The sequence below is a fragment of the Bacillus rossius genome, chromosome 7, assembly GCF_032445375.1.
Source record: "Bacillus rossius redtenbacheri isolate Brsri chromosome 7, Brsri_v3, whole genome shotgun sequence".
Classification (NCBI taxonomy): Eukaryota; Metazoa; Arthropoda; class Insecta; order Phasmatodea; family Bacillidae; genus Bacillus; species Bacillus rossius.
In genome coordinates this window covers 19,654,765-19,672,673 of record NC_086335.1, presented here as the reverse complement: position 1 = coordinate 19,672,673, position 17,909 = coordinate 19,654,765, and the positions used below count along the sequence as shown (strand labels likewise).

Genomic DNA, 17,909 nt, shown 5'->3' with positions numbered 1-17,909 from the left:
ATTGTAGGGAAGTAAAAAGATTTACATGTAATGTTGTGACTTCTGGGAAATATGAAAAATAATATTGAAGTGAAAGGTTGTTTAAGTCAAGTAAGCTACAATAATATGTAAAATGTTTGTGTAAATATGTGGGGAAAAGTATTTTTATGCAGTAACATAACCCAGGGTTCGTACACTTCCTTAACATCCTTAAAAAAAAACATTAATTTGTCTTTAATTGAATTAGGGTCTTAACAAATTCTTAAATTTCACATGAATTCCTTAAAATCTCCATAATGAAGACAGATAGCAAGAAAGTAATGGATAATTTTTGTTTTGTTTTGTTTTGTTTCTGACTGGCAACAAACAATGCTTGGCACATCCCTGTACAACTACAGAATTTCAGGCCACATGATTACATTTTGTGTATAAAAATTGAGTTTGTATTTCACTTTTTGTATACCACCTTTAAACTAAAAACTTTTACTTAAACGTTTAAAGTTAATGTAATTTCATGATCAAATTAAATGTTGTGGTTCGGTTGGATATGAGTTCCAGAAATAGTTCTGGACAGTCGGAAAGGGAAGGAGAGGATTTGGGGTTAATGTGTACGAATTGAACTGAACAACAAAATTATTTTATGTGAATTTACTATTTAACATAGATTTTTTTCCTTAAGGGATTTTGTTGTATTACAAATAGTTTTCTATCTCTCGATAGTGATGAAGGCGATGAATTAATGGGTCTTTAAAAAAGCCTTAATTTTTTATTGCACAAGAGGGTACAATCCATCAAACATAACCAAACCAACTTTTCACTAAATTATGTATTTGCAAAATAGTGATTTCAACCCTAGTTATTCACACATTTTTGTTGTTAATGGATAATCTGTATTTTAGTTCAGCGATATTACAAACACATTTTCTGCTAATTTCCTGTAGAATCCAGAACCATTTGTTAGCTTTGTTGATTTTGTTTTGTAGTGTCAACATCTGTTTCATCATAGTTACATACAGCAAATAAGCTGCTAATGTGTCGCATCTAATCTAAAAATCTCTGTCTAAAATTCTCAATAAAATTTCTTGTCCTCTTACATTCTACTTTTTTTAAATTTTATTTTTGCCGTATTTATTAGTAACAAATAATCAAAAAAAATTATTTGATTTGAAATGTTGAATCGAATATCCAATCATTCTACTAATATTATAAATGTGAAAGTTGTGAGATTTGAATTTTTGTTACTCAATCATGCCCAAAACTCTGAAATGATTTGGATGCAATTTTGGCACACCGTTAGCTCATGTTCTGAATCAACACTTGGGCTACTTATAATTATGAAAATCCATCCCCAAGGTAGTGAAAAAGCGGTAAATATAGTTTAATAATAGAAAATCATAGGAAGTATGTCATAGGCATACAAATAGTGAGGGTGTGTCATTTCTTTATGACCGCCACGCAGTCACGTACGGTCTGGCAACTTCCTATCTTTCTCCTTGGCGAGACCCATTCGATTAATGAAGCTCGCGGTGGCTAGTGAACTAACGGCATTAATGATAGTTTAGTTTTGAACTTTGTCAATAGATGGCATTGCCTTGAATTGGAAATGCGCTACTCTTTTTTATATCTGTAAATAAAATAAACAGATTTTATACGTGCGTAGTCGGTAAATAGAAGATGCACACATTGAACGACATGTTGATAACCAGTGACGACAGTACTGCATACCCCTGGATTCCTGAACTCAGTAGAATTAACAGGCTTGCCTTCCTGCAAACTAGAGCTGATTGTTGGTGCCCCGCCCCGGTTTTGCTTATGCGTAACATTGATGCACAGAGATTGTGCAACGGTACCAGGCGCATCACAAAGTTGGGGAGAAACATTATAAATGTGACTGTTCTCACCGGAGCAGCTAAAGGGAAGAGCATGTTGATTCCCCATATCCCAGTAATTCCCAATAATTTTCCACTACATTTTAAAAGGTTGAAATTCTTGCTAAAGATAGCATTTACAAAGAAAATTAATACGTCCCAGGGCCAAACATTGCATGTAGCAGGAATTCATTTCGGCACTCCTTGCTTCTCACATGGTCAGCTATATGTCAGTTGTTCAGGAGTATCGATTGCCCAAAACTTTACATACTGGCGGAAAATAATAAATCATATAACGTTGTCTACACAAATAGGTAGCATTGAATTATGAGTGTTAAGAAAAAATATAAATTTTGCTACTCTACCTTACCAGTGAAGCGAAAAACTGCAGTCCAAATCCAACTCTTCTGTCTTTATTTATATTGTTTTTCCCTCTATTCATTCACCTCTGGATCTAATTCCAAAGTCCACGCATGCTTTTTTGCGGGCAAAAGCATGTTATTAATTCAGATTCTTAATTTGTACTAAAAATTAAAATAAGCTTACGCATAAAACTTTAGTAAATATCATTCTTAAATAGTTTTGTTAAGAATTAAATTTTTTATACACCTAAAAATTTACTGTGTAAAAATGTTAGAAATAAATCACGTACATACTTTTCTTTCACTTGTTAAATATCATCAATACCCTGAAGTTGTGCATCGAAGCCCGTGGGTTATTAACTAGTATTGAATATTTTTCGAATACTCTCGGATCTGATTTTTAATCATTTGTATGGAATAAACAGATTATTCAAATAAAAATAGTGTGTTTTTAATGATTTTTAATTCTCAATATATTATCAGTTAAAGTAAAGTTAAAATTTTTTCCAACATTCATATTCCTTTGATCCAAAACTGAAAATTTATTAACAATGTTGTAGGATTATGGATTAGGGATGTAAAAAAATGTATACTTTTTTTATGGACAAAGAGCTCATTAATTAGATAGAAACAAAATGTTGCAATTTTAGGCAGCTGTGTTTACTGTTTATGGTGCTAACTCGAAAACAGCAAGAGTTAGGAATTTCAATCCATTGTACGTGCACAGTTTCCTCATTTATTTCTTCAAACACTATAATAGATTTTTGCATTATTTCAAGTGGTTTATTATTATTTTTTAACTTTAAAAATGTTTTAATTATGAAATTTTGAAATTGAAAATCCAATTACACCTAAATCATGTGTTTAATAAGTGTTTTTTGTGGTAATGATAGCAATATAATTTTAAAAGTGATATTAATAACTAATAATTAGTAATCTTCTCCAATTTTTTCTAGGTTGAAAAAACGTATTACGGAGCCAGTGAAGAAGACTTGGTGAGTAGGAAAATGAATCTCAATGTTATGATGTGCAACTTTGGTACTGCAGTTTTATATTTTGTGGTATTCTGAGTTAGTTTTATACCATCCCTCAGATTTAATATTTTAAGTCAAGACCCCATTTAATTAAAATAATTTTGACTCCCATTTTTAAGATTTACGTCAAAAACAAAATTTGAAAAATATCCTATTCTTGACAGCTTATAATTATATATATATAAAAAAAAAAGGTAGAATAAGTTTTGGTATGTTAGCTTGCCCTGAAGAAGGGACGCCACAGTGAATGTTATCCTAAATGATTGTATGCTAGTTTGCTGGCAGTTTTCATGGAAGATTTTGTGTTTGATTGTGTTCAGGCTTCTGTGAAAGGTGTCCTACAAGCAATAGCATGTCATTAGAAAGCATTGTAATCAAAATTTGTGTGCACACATGTACATTATTAGTGTCTTGTTACAGTCGCCATCGTAGCACTATGATTTTGATGATCATGGAACAGTATTTGCCTTAAAATTAATTAAATTACTTAAAGATGAAAATTAAAAAAAAAAAGTTTATTTTAAAAATATTAAAAACTGATCATGCATGTAAATGTTTGTGAAAAATTATGGCCAGCTTTCAACCAAGGCTTTGTTCCAGATTATTCACATAAAAAAATCTCAAAAAGAAAGTTCACAAAAAGAAAGTTCACAGCTTCCAAAACAATTTACTTTTAAATGGTACTGAAACCCAAAACCATACACGTATTTTAAAAGTCTGTTTCGGGATGGGTATTTTAAATGATAGAAACTGGATCATGAAAGTTGGGGAACCGCACAGGCCTATTTGTAATGGATACCTCACTTTCACAGAGACTTGCAGGGCAGGCCAGGGTGTCAATCACTTACTTGGTTAGCTGACCAGTTAGTACGAATGTGCACTCGGCAACCCCTACCATTGGTGCCGATGAACATCTCGGACACCAGGGTCCCGCGACTGTGTTCAGTGTGTGCCACACTCACGACCAAGCAGCTTCAGTGTAGTTTCACACAATTCTTCAGCTTGCACGATACCATGCGATACTATTAACACTCTTTATATTCATGTTTATTGCCTGCACCAAATTGCTAACATTGTAAAATCAGCATGTCCCCCTCAACCAGTGTCCTGTAACCGACCGACTGTCCAGACTCACTCGCAAAGTCTTCACAACTCTCCGCCTGATGGCACTGTCTCGCACTGTCCATTTTCCACCCACCCTTTAAAGTTAAAAAAAGGTGCATGTCATAAAAAAAAATAAACAACCTTATTATATTAAAAAGCTCAAATCCATCAACTCTTATTTAAAACAATATTGGTAAGTGTAGAAGGTATGAAGGACCATAGGCTCTCACTCCTATGTGCAAACCATGTTCACTTTTGAATTATCAACTTAGCCAGAGTGTGTGGAGTTAAAGCATTGACAGAATATTTTTCTTTATTGACAAAGGTCTCAATTCATGCTTACTTTTGGTATTAAGTAACTGACAATCATGGAAAGAAAATATGTACCAGTACATTTAAAGAACTTTTTTTTTATATTATCATTTCCCATTTTAACAGTTGAAAACCTGGAATGCCGCAAAAATGTTTTGCTGATGAAAACCTTTTAAATTTATTGATGATTTTTAAGTTAGAAATAATTTTTCACTTCATCGATAACACAAATGTCTTATTAAATTTATTTTAAGAAGTTTTTCTTGTTAAGAGCTTGAATTGTGTAGTTGTAGGAACTTGTGGAGATAGTTTCAGCCTACACGCAGTAGAAGTACTTGTGTGGAGCAGTGCTGACGGCTGGTGTGGACTGCCCAGGCCGGCCGGAAGCGACGACGACGGACCGGACGTGCAGATGCCCAAGCTGCAGCCGGAGGTGGGCGTGCTGCAGCCCAGCGACGCGACCACTCCAGGTCCGCCCCTCTCCCCCCCCTCGCTGCACAACGAGGAGCTCAGCCCCGGCACGCCGGCCCATCACCGGGGCAACCGTCGCAAGAAGAAGCGCGGCTGGGTGAAGGGGCGCCCTCGCAAATATGCGGCTGTGGCCCCGTCCAAGACTGAAGACGTCACCACCGATGACGTAAGTCGCTCCTCCACCAAGGTTTGGCATTACGGCATTGTTAGAAATGTAATGCGAGAACTTATTGTATCTAAAGTAAAATATTAGTGCAATGTACTACAATTTGTGGCCTGAGTTCTTAAGTTTCTTGCTGCTAAATTTATTATGTGGTTATTATCAGAGAACACAGCAGAATCCTAACACAACTGGTTTATCAAAAATTTGGGGCATGAAAACATATTTAAAACAATCAATTATTTAGATATTTGTTAATGTTTCCTCACGTGTACCAATAGAAGTAAAAAAAGTATGTGAACTTCTAGACCATGGACTACAGCAGAAAACAATTTGCCATGAACATTAAAAGAATTGAATGCGATATTTGCAACTGTGTACATACCTATAGTCATGATCAATCTACAACCATACGACAGTAGTATGTATTTGTGTATGATGAAACAAACATTGTGACTTAAAAAACTAAATAAACAAACTTAAATGAAGGTTCTGAATGTGAGAGAATACAGTAGAACCTCTTTTTCACGTACCCGGGATTTACGTTTTTCCGTAGTTAACGTATTTTTTTATTTGCACCATCATTTCCCCTATAGTATTAATGCATTATTTTCCCGCTATATGCGGAAGCATTTCCTGTATTTTACGTTGCAACAACGCAGCATCTGTGAGAATACCTTCAGAAAGAACACTATAAAATAAATTATGATTAGAATATATTTCTAATATGTCCATGCACGTACTCGCGACACCTTTATTTGCCATTGTAAACAACCTTCACTTCGAAATTTTATTGTGCCACGGTAAACTATACGGCCATACATCTAAATATTCTGTGATATGCGGAAACGATAGGTAAAGTTAAAACAAAATGTGCCATACGTTTAAATATTTATACATAAATTTATATACACACTTTAAATTAAAAGTTATAGACGTGATTACTGAGCGTGTACTAAAATTATTTAAAGGAAATTAATTCCAGCAAAAATGGCGTCTTCGGTTGTGTGTGGTCAAACTCGTTTCACTTCAATGGTTAGTTGAAGGTAAATTTTTCTTGGCGACTTAATATTAGTGATTTAAAATTATAAAATGGCCGTTTGTGCTAGCCATATAAATAAAATTCGTAAATCATTTATAAAAATATAAATTGTATTTTATATTTTAATAAATGATTTTGTGTTAACACATGCCCAAAAAAAAAAGTTTCTGGAAGCAGTTGGCAGTAGTGAATTCCGAACATGGCAACGATAGTGCTACGTTTTTTTTTCAATTCATAACACGTGTTGGGTTTGTTTTATTTAAATATTTGCCCAAAATCGGAAATAAATAATTTGCTAGTGCGGGAGTATTCATGATGTCCGAAAAAAGTGTAAGAAAAACTCTCACAATAAAAGAAAAACTGGACATTTTGAGACGCTATAATGCGCACGTGGGTACCCAAGTTTCTCTTGCTAACGAACTTAAGATTTCGTGTTCAACACTGAACACGATTTTGAAAAACCGCAAGACAGTGGAAGAAAATTCTGTTAAATGTGGGGCAGCTACCGCGAATAAGCGAAAGTATGTATGGACATCAACTTATGGAAGCTGGAGGAGATTTTGAAAAAGTGGTTTACTGAAGCACGATCTGCAAACATTCCCGTCAGTGGTGTTTTACTTCGTGAGAAAGCACGGCAAATAGCTGATAGGTTAGGAATCAAAGATTTCACTGCATCTAACGGCTGGATTTGCAGATTCAAAGAAAGAAATAATGTTGTGTTCAGTACAATCTGTGGCGAAAGTAAAAGTGTGAACACTCAAACTGTTGAAACCTGGAAAACTGAGCAGTTACGTCATCATCTCTTGGACTACGCACCAAAGGATGTATTTAATGCAGACGAAACTGGACTGTTCTATGGTGTGATGCCAAGCAAAACACTCGGTTTTAAAGGAGAACGCTGCCATGGAGGAAAAAACAGTAAATTACGACTTACCGTTCTTCTTGCGACAAATGCAGATGGCAGTGAAAAGCTGCCACCATTTGTAATTGGTAAAAGTAAGAATCCCAGATGTTTTAGGAACATAAAAACACTGCCCACAAAGTATTCATCAAACTTGAAGGCTTGGATGGCTAGTAGCATTTTTGAGTCTCAGCTACATGCACTGGATGCGAAAATGGGAAGCCAAAACCGTAAAATTTTCCTCTTTATTGACCAGTGTCCAGCACATCTACATCACATAGAGCTGAGTAACGTAAAGTTGGTCTTGTTTCCTGCTAACTGCACCAGCCACCTGCAGCCTTTAGACTTGGGCATTATTCATGTGTTCAAGGTAAACTACAGGAAAAGGTGGGTGCAGAAAGCTCTGTGCATGCTGGAATCTGGAAAAAGACCCCACCACCTTGAAGTTCAATGTTCTTGATACACTTCATAACATTGCTTATTCGTGGAACAAGGTACAGCCAGAAACTATAGCTAACTGTTTCAAAAAAGCTGGATTCTTTTCTTCTGGAGTGACTGCTGTTGAAGAGTTATCCAGTAATGATCAACTTGATGAAGAAGTGGCAAAACTGCAAGCTGGTGTGTCATTTAGTGACTTTGTAGAAGTAGACAGTGATGTTGTAACAACAGAAATTGAAGACTTAAATGACATCGTCGACAACCATCTGACAGAAAATGCTTCTGTTGACTGTCAAGACAGCGAAGAAGACGAAGCAACTCAGGCGGTGTGTACCTTAAAAAAATTTGTGTCTAGTTTCAATAATAGGCCTGTGCGAATATTCGAATTTTCGAATATCAAAACGAATAGTTTATTATTTGTATTCGATTCAATTTCGAATACTAACACTTCGAAAAAACGAATATTCAGTCATTTACGAAAAAGGCTGAGTGGGATCACTGAAACTGGGAAACATTTCGGGATCACGGAGGTTTCTCTCGTTGGGCGGGGGCAAAAGTTCTGCGGGATTTTCGTAATGTTTTAGAGTTATGTATGTGGACCTATTCCACTACATCTGGCCATGTAAAGCCCGTTTGAACACAGTAATTCGGAACGTAAACTAACGTATTTTATGTAGAAGAATGTCGTCAGATTGTTTAAAATAGATTTGAACTGTCAGCATACTGATAAAGATAAATATGTGTCTGTAAAATCCACACAACATGGGTGTTATAGGTGGCAGTGTTCAGATTAGAGGGTGAAACATGGTTTGTTGGCACTGTAATTTCGTTCCGAACGTGATGGCGAAGAGAAAAAATTATACAGACCATGTGGAAAACATCTGGCCGCATACTCACAGCAAAGATTCCAAAAGCCTAACATGCTACGGCAATGTTTTTCAATAGGATAATACACAGTAAACGACCGGATGCAGGCGTAAAACCCCCCCCCCCCCCCCCTTCATACCCTTCTCACCCTTCCCAAATTCCTCGCGTAGTGACAGCTCAGGCAATTATCCTGTCCCGCGCGTCAAAAAAAACTCTTGCCAAGAACTTACTTAAAAGCTTGCGATCACGTTACATGGTGTACCAAGATTGTGAAGTACAGTAGAACCCTGTTATAACGAATCTGAAGGGAGTAGTTTATATGTTCACTATCGAGGGGAAACTTTATATCTGGGAAAACTTTTATATTGGCAATACATACTCAAAAGCAAAATCTTAACTACACATAGGCTTAAGCCATGAAAAGAACGAATGAAAATACTCAAAGCAAGAGTTTTATGAGCAAATGCAGATAATATTTTTAATGAACTACACTTTCTATTACCTAATGGTTCTTGGAAATCGGCGTATTATCCTTTTTTCGGGCATTTAATACTCTGTGACGTTATCGCAGCTTGAAAAAGAAGATTGTTCAGCTTGTTTAATATTGTACTTAATGTGGATGTTGCAATTCCCAGTTCCTTTGCTATTAACACGTGCGGGACAGTGGGGTTGGAGTCTCCCTTTTCAATAATGTCCAGTTTATCTCGCACAGATAATGCCTTACGTTTTTTAACGCGTTTTTCACCTTTTTTATGTACGTATTTCTTATTGAAGCACATTTGCAGCTTAATAACACGTAATTATTTTTACCGTCAAAAGTAAATAAACGAAAAATAACGAGTCTGGTGCATCAAAGATTACAACGTATCATTTAGTATCGCAGTTGCTAAAGCTGGAACGAAATTTTCTCACTTTCTATGGAAACATTTTGTCCACAGAGTTCTATCTAGTGGTAGTCTTACGAACCTTACCCGATCAAAATGTCCGAAACGTGAACGATAAAAATGAGACGTAAAAATATTGAATTTGCTGCTATAATGTACATACGTATTTGTGTGGCGGTAATTTATTTATAATTTTGTTAACATAATAAATGTACACGTGTTCGCCCATTCTTTAACTATGCAGGGAAAACTATTTTTTATTTTCACCAAACTGATCACCATTTTTGGCTACACGTAGCCTACCGAGGCCACTCGAATACGACTTGTTTATAATATGAACAATGGACAATCGAGTAGCGTATTGCTGAGAAAAACTTCAATGTGATCCAGAAGAGACGTTTTGTGAAAAAACTTTTAATTATATGAAAATATTTGAGATAAATGTGCATTATGTCGGCAAAATATGTTCGTGGTACACGGGAAAACGTATCAACATTGACAAAAGTTGTGCGCTATATCCAATAAATTAATACATAACCTCAAATCATTTTGCCGGGACTGAGACGGAAATTCACAATAAACGGGAATTCATTATAGGCGGGTTCACTATAAACGGGTTCTACTGTAAATGTGTTTTCTATGATGGTAGATCCACGGTTCAAAGATTCACTAATTGAGGATGGAAAAAAAATATGGGTTGAAAATTTGTGCAGGGAGGTATGTAAGCTGTGTAAGCTGAACACAGTAGCTGAAACTATAACTGAGACAAGTGAGGAGAAGTCATCTCTGTGGGCCTACGTGAAACCTTCAACAGCAGCTCAGTCTACGCTTGCAAGCTACGAAGAAACTATCCAAGGAGAAGTAAACGAATATCTGGCAGCACCCTTAATCCCAAAGAATGAAAATCCTTTCAGTTTCTGGTCAGAGAAGGGGCACACTTGTTTCTGAAACATAGCTGTGGTAGCTAGAAAGTACTTGCCTATACCTGCCACACAAGTGTGCAGTGAGAGACTTTTCTCAACAGCTGGCAACATTGTGACATGTAGAAGAGAGAGTCTACTCCCCGAAAATGTAGAGCAGCTTGTGTTTCTCCACAAAAATTTAAATTAGCTAATATGTAGTGATGTGACAAGACTCTTTTTAATACGAACTAATTGTAAAATTGGAGAACCTTAAAATTTTAAGTACTGTCAGTTTTTTGATTCTACATAGTACATTGTATCAGTAAATATGTAGATACCTGTTATCATATTGTAATGTGATGTAATATAACATGTTTTATGGGATTTTAATTCTCATTCCAATTATTCGAACTCAATATTCGTATTAGAGAATAATTTGGTATTCGTATTAGAATTCGATTCGAACTAAAAGACTGATATTTGCACAGGCTTATTCAATAAAGCTGAAGACCTTATTCCGACCCTGCACAAACTTGAGGTGGACATTGAGCACTTGTGCAGACTCCGTTCAAAACAATCGCACATTTCAGACTTCTTCAAGAAGCTTTAAGTAAGATTGATTGTATTTGACTAAGTGTGATATTGAAGGTAATTATTGTATAGTAACAATTGTTATTAACAATTTTGTTTAAAGTGCTGTTAAGGTTGTTTTTGTTTTACTGTCTGAGATAATGAAGTGCTTATTATTGTGTAAAACTTGAGAATATGTAACATTTGACTTTGTTTAGTGCATAATATCTGCTTATAATGGTATTTATAACGGTTAAATATTAATTTTAAAAGTTTTTAGCATTTCCCACTTTTTACATATAATAGGCCCGAATTCTCTTTTTCCGGGAACCGTGAGGGGTCGCATCAGCGGGATTCTACTGTATATTTAAGTTTGAAAGCTTGTAAATTCCTTGCCAGAGATGACTGAACTCGAACTTGGTGTGAAAAGTGACATATTTTGACCCCTCTCTCACCGCTTTAATACACCATTCATAATAGCCCAATTTTACGGGAGAAGGGAGGGTGAAATGAGCATTTTCTCACTGAAGGTTTTTCAAAGGAAGCGAAGTTGGGGTGTTATAAGGGAGGACACTAGATGGTTTGTGTGTCTGGGAGGGATGAGCTAGCCTTGAAGAATGTTACCGCGGGGAGGGAGGGGTGAGCTTATGTGTCATAAAGCCGCTGCCGCCAGCCAGCCGGGCGAGCTTCGTGTGCGCCACTCGCATTGCAGAACTTACAGCTGCCATATTTTTAAAGGAAATGTCCCATTATTTTTTTTGTTATTTATTCTTACATGAACATTATTGGAATTGTTAAAGCCGACACAAAAATACGCGGTGTGTTAAAATTAACAGATTTTAATGATCTTTCATTTCGTTTTTTTTCCTTCTGATTTTCACATTTTGGTCAAAATGTCCAATTTTTTGACAGTTCCCGAGAATTAATTCGTAAAATCACTGCTTCGTTAAATCCAGGGTTCGTGACATCGGGGTTCTAGTTTATTTAACTACGGCAAGCAGAAAACGTACATGTAAACTAACCAGTAAAAATAAACTGTCTTTTGACATATTTTCTTTAGAGGTGGCCTGTAGGGCGACGGACTTGTCATGAAGGTTGAAGTGGGTTTAAGGCAAAGCCGTCTAGCATTGTGATTGACAGCATTCTGCCATTGTACGGCTGGTTTCTTAGCGAGTAGCGGTTATGTGTGGGGGGGGGGGGGGGGGGGGTGAAATGAACTGAAAATTTCGGAAAACATCTATTACGACCCTATTCCTGGGAACTGTGAGGGGTCGTTTCAGAGAGGTTTGACTGTATATAGTCTGCACAGTCCTAAGGAAGGTCATTGTACATGTTCAAACATTTTAGTGTTTTTTTTTTAATTTTGTTAAGTTTTTTGTTTTATGGCTTATATTTCTTAACACATAACCTAATAATTTTATACCTATGCAGTGTTTCAAATTCTTGCTATATGTGTTAACCTTTTAACAAAATGTTAAATGCAAATTAGTAACGTATTTCCGAAGAATGTTTTGAATTGTATTTTTAATTTTTTAAGTTAAATTGAAAATGGTAATAATGAAATATTTGGTGCTTTGATAGGCGTGCATTGGGGAGATGGTGCTGGCAGCCGACATAGCTGAAGTGACGAGGACACTTGCAAGTGACACGCCAGTAGCAGCAGTGTGCACCAGTTGCACCACGATGCCGTCCGTGTCAACCAGCGTAGTGTCGGTCTGCACCAGCGCCGTGCCTTGTGCTGTTGCTGGCGAGACTGCACCCACTTCAGAACAGCCAAGCAAACCACAGTCTGCTCCGAGCCAAGACCCTGAGCAGTCGGATGAGACACTGCCGACCACGGGCCACGAGCGGGCGGAGTCATCGCCGACACTGGACGGCGAGGAGCCCGATCCAGAGTCGCAGGCCGAGCCGGTGCCGGACGTGAGCCAGAAGCAAGCGGAGCCGGCACCGAGTGTTGTTCCTGAACGGACCGACCGAGTTCCGGACGATCGCGAGCAGGCCGAACCAGTTCCGGACGATCGTGAGGAAGGTGGCCCGGTTTCAAATGTTGATCGTGAGCGGGTAGAGCCTGTGCCAACTGTGGACCGCGAGCAGACCGAGCAAGTAGCGGCCGTGAGTGCTGATCGGTGCAAGACGTCTTCGGAGGACCGGGAGCAGGCGAAGCCGGCTGGGCTGGACAGGCACGAGCAAGAGGAGGCTCGGTCGAAGGATGATGATCGCAAGGAGCCGAGCACCGCTCTTGCAGCACAGGCACCGGCAGTTGAGGCTTCGCCAGCCGAAGCCGATGGCACCAAAGAACAGGCAGGTGCTGCTCCAGAGACAGTTCCTGACGTCAGCATTGTCGAGCCGAATCTATCCAAGACTGAGGCAGAGAAGAGTGAAGATGAACAGCAGGTACGTAAGTTTTTCTCAGGTTTACTTAATGTTATTGTGTCCATTGGTTAAAGTGACATAAATGTGTATTTACGTAGTGCTAGCATAATTTTTAGCAACCTAGCTTCAGCTGGTAGTCAAGCGTTCTTCGGTAATCATGCTCAAAATTCTGACCCTTTGGTATGCCATAGTATGCCAGCCTGGGTCTGGAGTTGTGTGGAGTATGTGTGTGGGGGGAGGGGTAGACAATGGCTTCCTTCACGCTGTTGTGATGCGCAGTGTTCCAGCATCATGAGCCCTATCACTAAGGAGTTTGAAAGCAGGATATTCCCATTAGTACTTATCATTCTGCCTCATCATCATTCTCTCTCACCACATGAGTTTGAAGCGATATCTTGACTATTGCTTGGCATTGAGTTGTATAGTACGGTGGTACCTTCTTTTTTTTTTTTTTTTAGATTTTTTCTTTTAGATAAATTAGACTTTTGACCAGATTATGGTTTACAACAGAGACATACCTTATTCACCCAAATAAACTGTGTCCAATATTTCATGAAATGTTTTGAAAAATGTTTTTGCGGCTTATTTTAAACTTGACAAACGCAGCGTGGCAACTCTGCGTAGCACAAGTTCTGTAAAGCTCCAAGTTGGTTAACCTGCTTTTGCTGTAATGAACGATTGACATCTTGCACGTGGTTTGTGAATGTGTGTATTTCTGTGGGAAAGATGTAATAATTACGGAAGATTTGCGGTTGTGGTAATGTATGGTTGCATGAAAAACCTAAAATGGTTAAAAATGCCCAGGAAATGGGAAATTGTGTTGTGGGAAGAAAGAATGTGATTGTGGAATGTCATGCATGTGACTGGCGAAAAAAAAATTGTTTTTGAGTGATAGTGATATAACAATTAAAATGTTATTTAACAGGTGAGAATTTGTAATGTGTACTTCTTCAGCAATTTCCCAAATTATTTAATTTTCTTTGTAACATAGCGTTGGTTTTGGTCTTTTGTGACAGATTTAATGGCGCTTAATTGATGTAAATAAAACTGCTGTGGTTGGTAGCCATTTGATATTCAGAGGAATTTTTTCCTTGCATCTTGTTAAACATGTTAACATCCACATAGGAGTAACCAAAGTTAATTGCATACAAAATAGAACTAATGAAACATAGGTCTCTCATTGATTATTTACAATATGAAACCCTGAAAGAAAATAATGAAATTGAATATACTCGCTATTGGCATGCCACCACATGATTTTAAAAACACGATAGTTAAAATAAACTGTAAGATCATATCACATTTACAGAAAAAAAATTTAAGTACAAGAGAATCCCGTTATAGCGAGAACTGTAATAGCGAGAACACGGCTATAACGAGGTCTTTTTGAGGAATTTACGGCGTGAAGCGCGCTTTGGTTATTTGCCTGCTTTATCTCCACCCTCTTGCTCGCCACTAGATATCTTGCCGTTGACACCTGTCACATTCTTCAACCTTGCAGTCGCCACCTAAGTGCGTGGCTTTAAAAATAGAATCCCGTCCTTTCTTTCTTTTATCAAACTTCCGCTTGGCTTCAAGGCCAAGGTATGCTGACTCAAATAAACGAAGCCTTTGAATATACATATACTTGTACACATTTCTTATTATTTAGAAAATAGACAAAATCTATTTTTCCCGCCATTAAACATAACAATGTGCACCTTTTTTTTAAAATATAAATGCTCTTAATTAATTTGTTGGGACATTTTCATTAACGAATACTAACATAACTATGTTAGGCCAAAAACGTCAGAGCCGTCTTTATACTTGTTGCTAATTGAACGCGTTAATAATACACAAATATTTATAAACTTGTTTGGAATTATTTCAGTCGTGACACGTTTACAAACACGTCACATTATTTATTTTAATATCTGACAAATAGGCACTACCGTATTTATTTCCGAATCGCTAGGACAGTTTTCTTGTAACTTTTGTTTCGGTCAGTTGTTGGGGTATCTGTCCGGGAAAGGGGTGGAAATGGTTTGAGTTTAATCCCAAATTTATTTTCAAAAAAAGTTTACAGGTTTCTTTAAATGAAAAAAAGTATAGTTTTCCAGCGACTATTTTGTTTGAGGCGTACGTGCGTTGCCCACTCCTGCTTTTATGTAAGGAATTAAATCGTCGCGCTACACTAGCACCACCTGTTAGCAACATCCCAAACTAACATGGTCACCAGCAGACAGCGCGCGTCGACAACAGATAGCAGGACAATGCTGCGTCGGCCGGGGGCTGAGATGCTATACTTACGTGGCGTGGTAGGGTATTCTGGTTATTTTGACGCAATCTGTGATCACATCCGTACTTGTGGGGTATCGTTTTAAAGAGAATTCACACATCTGCTCACAGAAATTAAGATTTTGTTAATATAACTTGTTATTTTCCAACTATAGAGGTTTAAACATAATTTTTATGCTATTTTCGGTTAATTGTAATTTTTTGGGGGCCAAAATCTGTCCAATTCGGTTATAGCGAGGATCAAACCCGGAACCGTAATACCTCGCTATAACGGGACTCTAGTGTATAGAATAGATCAAAATAAACAGTGAGAGAGTTCATATTTAATCCTTAAATAAAATATATACTGCATAACATCTTTATAGAGGTGTGTTTTATATCAAGTCTTTCGTGGAAATATTGATACATTTAACAGCATGCTGTAGCAAGATAATCTTGCTGAAAAAAATAACTGGTAGAATGCTATTAGTTTTACAGAAAACCTTAAGGGAAATTTATAATTTATAATTTTTAATTATTACCCTAGTTTTGAATAAAAATTTAATAGATACTTAAAATGTGGTCAGAAGATCTAGTTTCAAAAGTTTGGTGCAAGGCTTTTTCTAAATGACAAATATTTTTGCTTCCAGTCTAAATATTATGGGTGCAAGGCTTAATTTTTTCCCTCCATTTTGAATTGGATTGTTGCGTATGTAAAAATGAGGGTTATTTAATTAATGAAGTAAACATCTGTGTTTGGTGTTACGAACAAAAATTTTAAGTTGTGGAATGGTATAAGAAAATTTAAAAGTTACACGTACTATTACATTATTTTATTGAAAACTGTAACTACTGGATTTTTTAGGTGCATTTTGAGCATGTTAATATGTTTAATGCGAGATTGGGTAACTCCTGGCTTTGGGGTTAACACTTAAGGTGTGAGCATATTATTTACATTAGTGATGGGCATTAAAAATGGAATATATATATTTAAAAAAAATTGTATTTCCTACAAAATAAAATACTTTTTTTATTTTTTAATGTTATATACACTTTTAGCTGTTTATTAATACCTAATACATTAATATGTGAAGCACAGAATCCTTATAAAATAAAAAGGTGTGTGTACTTATGTACTTGCATTAACAGTAATACTTTTCTTTTATGTAAGACACTGAACTAATTTGAAATTTCTCTTAACATAATTTAATGAGATAATACTCAGTATTCAATATTAATACAAACATGTGTACAAAATTAATTATATACTGTAATAAAATAATTGAGATAAATTTTAATTAATAATAATAATAAATGTGCTGAATGATTATTCTAATGTAAGAATTTTAATTATTTATTAAATATTAATGTAATAACATTTAATTTATAATGTAAATAAATCATACATATGGGAATATAACCTTACTTACATCAATACAATTGAAATTTTTTTATTTTTAACACATTTTCTATGTCTAATATTCACAATAAATAAATGTTATTAATTATATGGACCAGTATTCAATATCAATCACTAAATTTCTGAACGCGACTCACACGTAGTTCCCGCACCCGCTACTAGGATTCGCTACCGGAGTAGCTAATTCTACTATCGACTCATTCGATTTGCAGAGCAAAGAAGTTGTGCAATATAATGAAACATCTCAAATAAAAACTAAAAATACTTGACAAAATACTAAACCTTGGTTTGGCACTGATTTTATTAAAATACTGCCCACCTTGTTAAATGTTAAAAATGTAGAGTTTCCGCACACATTAAATTGTAACATAATTATTATTGGATAGATGTACTATTATAAAGTTTAATTTATTACCTAAACAAATTCATGGACATTAATTTTCTAAAAATGTAATTGAATTTAATATTAAGTAATAGAGGTTATAGGCCTACCTAGTATTAAATAATCAATCCTATGGATTGAGTTATAAACAAATATGATAAAAAAATAAAATGTGTGTATGCGCATGTGCGTTTAAAGCACATTTTGTATAATCCAGTAATCTGTAATTTAAAAAAGTAACAAAAAATTTTCACCGTTGGGTTTTAAACCATGTAGCTTATATGTATTTTAATTGTTGTCATACCCGTATCAATTAGTATTTTTAAGACTTGAAATTACTCTTTACTCTGAATACTATAGTTTACCAAATATATTCCAGGGTGATTTCACTATCATAATTTTTTTTTTGGCACACCAGTACTTTTGGTATTGCCCCTAATTTTTATGAAAGTACTATATATGGATTTATGTTCATACACGTGTGTCCATCTTCCTGTAAAAATTTTGTTGAATGATGAGTGTGCATCGTAAAAATTCATAAAAAAATTTTGTTTAGTCATTGTTTACAATTCAAAATTTCTTGA

At 36.0% G+C, this 17,909-nt stretch overlaps 1 protein-coding gene across 3 annotated transcripts in view; it reads left to right on the top strand.

The window, feature by feature from the left end:
- Window positions 1-17,909, top strand: part of LOC134533700 (histone acetyltransferase KAT6B) — a 183,282-nt gene that overhangs the window by 148,967 nt on the left and 16,406 nt on the right. For all 3 annotated transcript variants that reach the window (XM_063371260.1, XM_063371261.1, XM_063371259.1), the window contains exons 13-15: window positions 3,166-3,204; window positions 5,035-5,296; window positions 12,476-13,288. In XM_063371260.1, the coding sequence (XP_063227330.1) occupies window positions 3,166-3,204; window positions 5,035-5,296; window positions 12,476-13,288 (1,114 nt within the window). The remainder of the gene's footprint in view (window positions 1-3,165; window positions 3,205-5,034; window positions 5,297-12,475; window positions 13,289-17,909) is intronic.